The sequence below is a fragment of the Sinocyclocheilus anshuiensis genome, unplaced genomic scaffold (assembly GCF_001515605.1).
Source record: "Sinocyclocheilus anshuiensis isolate Anshui unplaced genomic scaffold, SAMN03320099.WGS_v1.1 scaffold1339, whole genome shotgun sequence".
In the NCBI taxonomy this organism is placed as follows: Eukaryota; Metazoa; Chordata; class Actinopteri; order Cypriniformes; family Cyprinidae; genus Sinocyclocheilus; species Sinocyclocheilus anshuiensis.
Window position 1 is genome coordinate 430,604 of NW_015539932.1, and position 9,678 is coordinate 440,281.

The 9,678-nt window shown below is 39.5% G+C and overlaps 1 protein-coding gene across 1 annotated transcript; it reads left to right on the forward strand.

Moving 5' to 3' along the window:
• Positions 1-1,691: 1,691 nt before the first annotated feature.
• On the forward strand, positions 1,692-3,700 carry LOC107686898 (barH-like 1 homeobox protein). The gene is made up of 2 exons (XM_016484045.1): positions 1,692-2,282; positions 3,645-3,700. The coding sequence occupies exons 1-2, from the start codon at positions 1,829-1,831 to the stop codon at positions 3,698-3,700; spliced, it is 510 nt and encodes a 169-aa protein (XP_016339531.1). The 5' UTR covers positions 1,692-1,828.
• The last annotated feature ends 5,978 nt before the right edge of the window (positions 3,701-9,678 follow it).

Consider the following 9,678-nt stretch of genomic DNA (forward strand, 5'->3'; position numbering starts at 1 on the left):
TGTGTGTGTGTGAGAGAGAGAGAGAGAGAGAGAGAGAGAGAGAGAGAGAGTCTGTAAGAGTGTGAGTGTAAGTGTGAGTTTTGTGTTTCTGCCCCTGCCATTCCCGCACAAGGTTGTAGCGCTTTAATTCACAAATGGGATCTAACAAAGGTAAAGAGCCAATTTTGACCATATATGCTGTTTATATTGCTTGTAGGTGGGATGAAGTAAACATTTGTTGAGTATTTTAACATATAATTTTTGATTGTGTTGAATTAAAAACCCAAAACTGCAGCGGGTCCACCAGACCCACAAACACTGGCAAAACTGCGTGTCAACATTTTTTTCTTCTCATAATTTCATCTTTTTAATGAGACTTTATTTTTTTTATTCCTAAATGCGTATACACCAATAAAATATTTGATAAAAAATAAATAAATAAAAAATCAAATGACTTAAATACGGAAACTTAAAGTATGTTAATTATAGCAAAAGTGTATGTCATTTTTTATATGAATTAAATCACTAATATATTTTGAATAAAAATTAACGTCGCGTCATTGACCCTTTTTATAATATAAATGACATAACTTTATAGCCTACTAGAAGTGTAGCTAACTGCGCGCCTTAAAAATATTGTAATTAAAATTAAATCTATCAAAATCAATGCTTAAATTCAACGGGAGAAACTATAAGGGAATTATTTGAGAAAAATGGCCGAATTGTGAGAAAGTGGTCAAGACTTGACTGAACGCGCGCTAGGAGGAGAGGAGAGAAAAGACCTCCCCACTCCTCATAATAACCCCATTATAAGGTTCATCAATGATGTAATGAAAGCAAACAGTGTGAAAATTGCCTGTAAACATTTGGATCCGAGTCTCCTAATGAATTCAGTGTCTCTTTTAATCAAAGTGGGCGACCTGTGGGGAGGGGTTTATTGGGCGTGGGGGGGTCCGGTTTCCTCTTAGCGAGCCAGTCAACACCCCAAAACACCTCCTAACCAATGGAAGCGAGTCGCTGGGGACTCACGTGGAAGGGGTGCCCTTAAAAACCTAGCCACTGAGTTCCGCACAAGTTCATTTGTTAGGCTTTATCTGACTTTCCGTTCCCCAATGTGTCTATTTAACCTGCATTACCTCATTTGCGCTTCTGTCTTCTCACAGCATTTTTTCAGCGCTCTACCGTCCAGCGCTTTCGCATTGCATTACCTACGCCGGAACAGAATGCTCTTGCCTTTTCCATCCGGATTCGACTCTACTCGCCACAGCGAACTACCTTTGAACTGATGAAAATTTCAGCTGCTCAATAGACGCGAGGCTGGAGCTGACGCCGCTTCGCTTCTGTCCGTGGTGCTGAAATGCGCGCGCCCTCTAAGTAGGCTACCTTGCGGTTTTACACTAACACTGTTACTTCAGAACAGCCTTTTTAAATAATTTGATAAATAATTCAAAGCTACCATCGATGCGTCTCACGTCTTCGAGAAATACCGGGATTGAAAAAATTAATTAAATTTGCCAGCCGAGAATATATTTAGGCTGTATCGATTTTTTTTGAGGTGTGAGTGAGGAGCTAAATAAAAAAAAAACATTTTTTTTGGAGGCAGGGTCTGTGAGTACTTCATACAGAACCTCCTCAAGAAACCTCCTTTTCCTTTTTAAACTTAAACTAAAAGTCCTCAAGGAAGAAGAACATTTTTTTTCCCAGACGGGATGAATAATTCTCATTTCCGATTCTGCTTTGGATGTTCCTCCTGGATAGATCGCTATTAAATCGAGCGCCATTCACGCAGAACTTGCTTGAATACAGATGATAATCTGAACAGAGGCTTCACGCAAGCAGCAGTGTGGAGATGGAAGCGTCCACCAACGGCTCCAGTTTTGGAATCGACTCCCTGCTATCCCACAGGCCCGGAAGCCCAGTCATCGCGAAGGGGGACAGTTTGGTTGGAGAATGCCGGTCCCCGCTGGAGTTCAGCCCCAGGTCAGACTTAGAGAGCGGTTGTTCTACTCCTCCGTCCCCGCGGCGGGAGTGCGGTGAGGATGCGGCGCAGAGACAGGGTCACCTGCTCGGGCTCGCGTCCCATTTGCAGCTCGGGCCGATCTCCGTTGGATCGCAACCTCGGACTGTCACTTCATCCTTCTTAATAAGAGATATTCTGGCTGACTGTAAACCCTTAGCGGCGTGTGCTCCTTACTCCAGTAACGGCCAGCCGACTCAGGAGGCAGGGAGACTGGCATCTAAAATCGCAGAAGACTTAATTGAAAAGATCCACAGTAACTCATCGTCAGACAGTGAATACAAAGGTAAAAATATCACTTCGCGTTTAGTGATATTTTAAAATAATTTCACATGAACTAGAACTTGACACATTTATATAGCATAGAGTTTAAGCAGGTTGGCTTTCTGACTACCCTATAATTTGGGGATAGAAAATAAAAAATAGAATTATAATGAAACTGCAAAAATTAATTTCATGGCGTTGTTTATAAAGGACAACAGACAATGTGATATGTCAATGATAGATAGATAGATAGATAGATAGATAGATAGAAATAGGCTAATGCACATGGCATAATCATTTTATAATCCAAAACATTTTACAATCAACTCTCGTAAAATACGTTAAATATTTTTAAATCAATAAAGGCATTTGTCGTTAGTGCAAAAATCCTGAAATCTTTGTGACTTCAGTGCAAGAAATATTGCTCATTTTTGTTCACTATTGTACATTTGAACGTGCTTATTAATGCAAAGCTTATTGTTAGGTGCAGGGCAAAGGAAGTTGAACGGATAAACATCATCAGCTAGATTCATTAAGGATTTGTCCAGGTGAAATTACATCTGAGGGGGAAAAAAAAGAGTGAAAGATCGCTTCCTGTGACATAACATTACGTTGATTTTAGGTCAATGACTATTGATAAATTTAGGAATATGCCCTTATTAGATAAGACAATTAATGCTATTTTTTATAACTATTTGTTATTATTATTACAAAGAAAGAAATAGTAGTATTATATGCCTCTATATGCCTCATGACTCTCACATCATGACATTATTAGCTTGGCAAGTCTATAGGCGCGGTGATCAAAATTAATGCTCTCCAAATCAAAGCCATTCCATCTCCAGAGCGCTTGTAAAGTGTGTGCGCCGCTTTGATTTTTTGCCTTTCTACCCCCTTATATTTCAGGGATTTGATGCAATTTGTCCCAGTGCTAATCAGATTTGTAACGCACGGGGTCGGTCCGCTCTTTATTTCGCTCTTATCCCCGGCCCTGTGAAGTTTCTCCGGTTCTCGGTTGAAAGGTTTCCATCCCTTGTGGCTCAATTAGCCGGATTATTGTGCTCCTTGAGAGACGACTCAACTACTCGACTGGCAAGGTCTCTCGCGTCGTGTCCCTCTCTTTCTGGGTTCAGAGAGAAAAGAGTTTGGTTTAGATAGGGAGAGAGGGGTGAATTAAATATCACAACCCTCGTGTATTCACATTCTGAAAATAAAATCTGAAAAATGCATGACAGAATTACAAGCACGCGCGGGACCATCAGAGGATGTGTGGAAACCTTTGACACCAGAACATGTGATAACTTGCCAAAGCAGGGTCTACTGAAACACTTGGGCTAACTAACTCATGCTAATCAGTGCCCTTTCGTTCAATGTGATGTTTCAGTGAAAGAGGAGGGCGAGAGGGAAGAAGCCACGGAAAGCGCGGACCGCCTTCACTGACCATCAGCTCGCCCAGCTGGAGCGCAGTTTTGAGCGTCAGAAGTATCTGAGTGTGCAGGACAGGATGGAGCTGGCAGCCTCTCTCAACCTGACCGACACGCAGGTCAAAACCTGGTACCAGAACACCGCCGCCTCTGCCCCCCCTCTCCGGTGTGTTACCCAGACCGACACCACCACGATGAACGGCACGATTCGGACTCGTTGCAATACATGGCAGCTTTGAACTCCACCATTAAAAAGCTATTTTACTGGTGACAAAATATTCGAGAAATTTTACGAAGCCACAAAAACAAACTGACACACAAAAAGCGATTAGAGACATCTTTAAACTTTATTTATTTATTTTACTTGTGTTTTTTAACTTATGTTTATATATATTTTTTGTTTACCCTAAATGTTAAATCTGGAGAAAACAAATACAGACCGTTATATACTGAACGCAATAATAACGGGACATGATACTACAGGGACATTTCGTTTCACAAATTATTATTATTATTATTATTTTAACTAATCAATATTACAAATGTGAATTGTTGGTGCATCCCTGACGCAAAGAATACTTAAATGGTAGATTCATATTTAATTATCCTGAGATGAAATCCAGGTCATAAATCGTGGGCTTTGTAGTGACCCTCTAAAATGTACAAAGGAAAAGAGGTGTAAATAAGAATATTTTGTTTTATGTTGAAAGACAAATCTCGAATTTTCTCTTTTTGTATCATATTTCCAAGCCTTGCGTTAACAGGTGAGACTGACGTGAGCAGCACATTAAAACCCGACACGTCTCTACAAAATGAAAAAGCAACTTAAATGAAGAAGTGTCACTTTTCTATTTGACAAACAGTTGAATGGTACGGAGTGCTATGCCTAAACAGAACAAGCAGGTGGATTGGACGAGATGGATTATTAATCGATTATCAATCGATTCTTTTTGTGCTGCTTTTTTCGTTTCTATATTCCTGCACAACTGCCAGTAGGATCACTTTGATGTTGACGGGAAAACGCCAAGTCCTCGTTTCAGATCACTTGTGATCAATAAGACGTCTGAAAGGAGATGACATGCAAAGTGTTCGCCCAGGCATTGTGCAATAACTCTGTATAAAGCCGTTGAAATATCTTGTCATTCTTTCTGGTGAAGCTGTATATTGAGAATAATGATTTGTGAAGTAATGATTCTCGTAATTCCAAATGATTTTCGTTCGTGACCCCGTGTGCTTAGCGGTGTGAACTTCTTGAAAACTCTTAAAACTGCTGGATGTGCGGGGGAGGGTGGTCTTTAAGCAAGGAGAATTACTTTTATAAATGTGCTAATAAAGATCTTTCATTAATTTACCACTGACTGAGAATGTGAAGGTAGCCTATACAAATACTGGGTAAATACACACTCGTGTTCTCATAGACAATTCAGTTACACTAAACCAACAGCCAATATAAAAGGTATGCAGGTGCATAATGCGCGTGCCAGACCTGAACATTGACACATTATAAATGTATGAATTAACAAAATTGCTATTGCAAAACTTGCCAATCCTGTACTTTGCAACAAGAACCAGAACTTCATGCAACCAATGCATGATGTGTTACTTTCTGCGACCAATGAGACAATTTTACCTTTTGACAAACATGTAGGCTACTATAAACATTTTTGTTTCGTCCCACTTACTTCGTTTCGAGTAATTTCACGAGAAAAGAATCCACATTGTGAATTTCTGGCAAAGCGATAAGTGGGCCAACACTAAAGTATAATATTATAATTTGTATAATTGAAAAGATAAATGTTATATTTTATTTATTTTGTAAAATAAATAGATCCAACACGGTGTGGTGAAAAAACGAGACGTTAAAATAATGGTTTAGGCCTATTCTCCATAATTGAAACCCAGGCTAAATTGTCTTAAGTATTCGTTTTTAAAAGTTACGAAGGACTAAGTTTCAACACGGAAAAAAAAAGTAAACCAATAAAATACACATCGGCTATTATTTAGGCTACACTGGTTACGCCAAGTCATTGCTTTTAAAACGTATCCAGAAATGTAATGAAAAGTAAAAGTTTGCTTATGAAAATAAACGTAAACAAACGCTGTGATAGCAATATCATAAAATTCGAGCTCACAGAACTCTATAACTGGCAAATGTGTTTGAATAATTTTAAACATGACTGTCAGACACTTTGCTCAAACCCCACACTATTTGGTTAGCATCGTGGATTTAATTTGTCGAACCTACGAAAAAAAAAAGTTAATAAGAATGTCGCACCCAAGGAAGTGAACATTCACCTCCCTAACCTTTCAGAAACGCCCGGAGATTTGGGGACTTAATTCTACCTTCATATTTTAAAGTTTAACGCGACTACCTCTTATTAATAGGTCACACTTTAAATATCATTTTGATCATGAATCATATGAGCCGGTCTCAATACAATTTAAAACGATGTTCATTTTATTGGCAGCACGACAAAAGGGAAATACTGAGAGATTGAACGTTGATTGTTGGGTATGTGATCCCGTTCTCTCTCACGCACACACACTCAACACTTGTCAGCCTCCATTGTCTCGTGTCTACAAGAGTAAAGTGACAGACTTTTTTGCACTCTTAAAACAGCATCATGGATCACTAAGCAAGCGGAGTCATTTCATTTAGTTTTCATAAACAATATGTGGATGAAATATTAATGGTCACCTAAGTGTGTAATTGTTTAAGTGCCCTAAATGATCCCATTTGGAAATGGGTTGTTTTCATACCCTTTCTTGAGAGTGTTGGTTTGCTGCTCTTTGCCAAACGGCCCCAACAGCTGGTCACCGGGCAGTGCTGACTGCGGCTCGGATCAGCAAGGGGACATCTGGTCAGCGGCATGACGGGACCCCCCTTCATCCCCCCTCCGTGAGCCTAGACTGACTTTAACCCAACCATGAGACCGGTCCGTGAAGCTCAGGGTTTAGGGACTGCTCTGACAGGGCGACTGAATGGGATATTAACGAGCAGACAATAGACCTTAATAGCTTTTAATTGAACGTCGATAACGTGATCAGTCGGTCTCCTGCTGCAAACTTTCGCATAGCACATGTCATCCTGCGTCTCATCATTGGGCTCCTGCCATGAATCACTAGAGAGCGAGAAAACATTTTAAGAACGTTTCATAGGCTACATTTATGGCTTGTTATTGATGTGGGGAAATACGCAACAAAAAGTTTTTTTTACAACTATTTTTAAGTACAATTTCAAAGTAATTAATTATTGTTTTGCACAGAATATTGCTAAATTATATTTAAAAAAATAAAAACTAATAATAAAAAGTGGCAATAATGCAAATAAAATAACAATTGCATTATACTCAATAAAATACATTGTTAACCAAGACAGATGAACAGATGCGCACGTAAAAAAAGAAGACATATCAATTCAGATCAAACATTTAAATGATCACATGGATCTGCACATGATCCAAAGGAGGCTGATGACCCCCCCTCAATATTTATGAAAAGGGTTATTCTTGCGAAGTGCGCAGCTGATTGCAAGAAAAGCTCCTCGGTCTTGTTAATAGACGCAGAGATTTTTGCATGTGAAAGGATAGTGGTAAATCCCTCGGCTCTTACCGAGGATTGTCCCCGGCTCAGGGTTAATGAAGTGCGGATAGAGTCTCGCTGATCTCCCGACAAACAAAAACACAACACGGAGAGCTTAGAGCCGCAGGATCAGTGACTCTGATTAAGCTCATTGACTCAGAATAAAAACCAAACAAAACAGCCTTCAGATGAAATTAAGAGTCAATCAAAGTGCAATTTGCATCGTGATTTAGGCGACTGTCTTTTCCCCATGTTTTTCTGACGATTGCCATTTTTTGTCACGTTGCTTTAAATGAAATTCAGTGCAAGGAACAGAAACATCTGCACCTTCATTATGTCCTTTCTCTCTATTTCTTTGCTGGACTTTGAAACAAACCTGCTTCACATTTCATTTAAATGTATTTAAATGTAAAAAAGTAATACAATAAAATGTAATAATAATAATAATAACAGATACATTGGTAGGGTAAAATAGTTATTTACCAAAACAGAGATAAAACATAAATATATATTATCTGAGCAGAGAAATATATGGATAGTTATAGATCTAAAGCTTTAAATTAGAGATGTGGAAAAGGTATGGCCGGAATAATATTAACTTGGTGTTACAATTATAACCTACCTACATAAAGCTTGAAAAAGAAATGTTATTTTCATTCATTTACATTTAAAATTCTAAATCACTTGTACTATTAATCAAAATAATCAGTTTCCTAAAAATCACACTAAATGGGAAATCTTCATCCTAGCGCAGGTGTGGACGGAAATCTGGGAAACTGGGACAGCGATTGGGCAGCGAGATCAGTGCAGCACCTGCTGCAGGGTCACGACACCCGTGACCCCCAGGGGAAGGTGGTTGGGGTGCTGTTGCTGTGTTACCCTACTCACATTTGTCCTCTGCATAAACTTTTTTATTTCCAGCATTTCCCAGAGAGACAAGGGGGAATGCTGGAAAACACTGTTGGAATAAAAAACAAAGTGTAAAAAAAGATCTGAATCAGCAACACACAGACACATTTAGGAAATGGGGGGTACAGCGAAACAATAGAAAGAGACAGAAAGTAGACAGCGAGCGGATCCCAAGGTACTGTCCTGGATGTCAAATCCAATCCTTGCCTGAAGGTATACGAAGGGTGGAGGTATAAAGGCCTCAGAGTGAGGTAGCGAGATAACTCCGCAATCATTCCTCCAATAAAACCCAAAGCATTTCTAAACTTGGGTCAGGGGCAAAAGGATTGACATACCAATCTTGGCAAATAATGAAAACACTCTTCCCGCAGTCCAGCAGAGGAAGAAGCGGGAAAAAGAGCGAACAGTCCACGTGGAAAAGAATAGTGGACATAAAAGGTGCTTGTTGCAGGAATCCCCTGCAGTCAGCAATAACAGTCATGTTCGTCCCGGCAGGGGACAATGTAAAGAACACTGGTATTAGGTGACAGGCTGATTATCTAATCAATAAGGGCCAACTGTCGTAGAGCCGTCGGTGACCCCCTGCTCGCGCTGTTCCATCACAACAGATGAGTGAACAAGCAGAGAACTGTCCCGTGGGAGCATTGCTACCCCGGAGGATGTAGACAGCGCTAACAACATCCACCCCTTCCACCCCCAGGCCTCACAGAGGGGCACTAACAACATCCCTCTCTATACTGACACCCAATGGCTGGGAGAAAAACAACCCTCTGGACCTACATAAACCGCACAAGCAGAACTTTTTTCCATATTTATGTCATTTTGTTGGCATTTGTCAAAAAATTCCATTATGGATAAGAATATTAATACTAACAGTAATGAATATTGTTGTTCTCTTTACTAATAAATCCTCGTGGACTTTCGACTGCTGCAATGCTGTCACAATCCCAACATACAGTATGTACGTATAAAGTAGTTCTTCAGTGTTTGGGCTTATTTAAAGTGGATTAGGTTTGAGAAAGAGGAACTTTCTGGAGAACCTCTGCGCACCCCTGGGTCAGAACGCTGGACCCTGCGAGCCTCTGAGTCTCATAAACATAAAGGAAGGAATAGGTATGAATAAAGGATGAGGAAGGGTATACATGTATTTTTAACACCCTTCCATGTGAAGCCTAGCAGGAGAATGCATTTTGGGTTTGTGAGGGGGAAGGGGGCAAAGGGAGGGGTGGGCAATGTGTTTTTATTTGTTTAGTTTTTTGTCTTCTGTGTTATTGTGTAGAATACGGCTGTAAGGACTGACATAGACACTTCCTGGGGTGATGAACCTGAAATTTGAATGGTTGTCTTTGTTTTAAATATATGTGAAACATGTTGATACAATTTTTTTATTGAAACCGTCAATTAATTTAATAATATATATTAATAATAATTAGATATATTAATATGTAATTTAAATAGATATTATTATATATTATATATTACATATTATACAATAATATATAT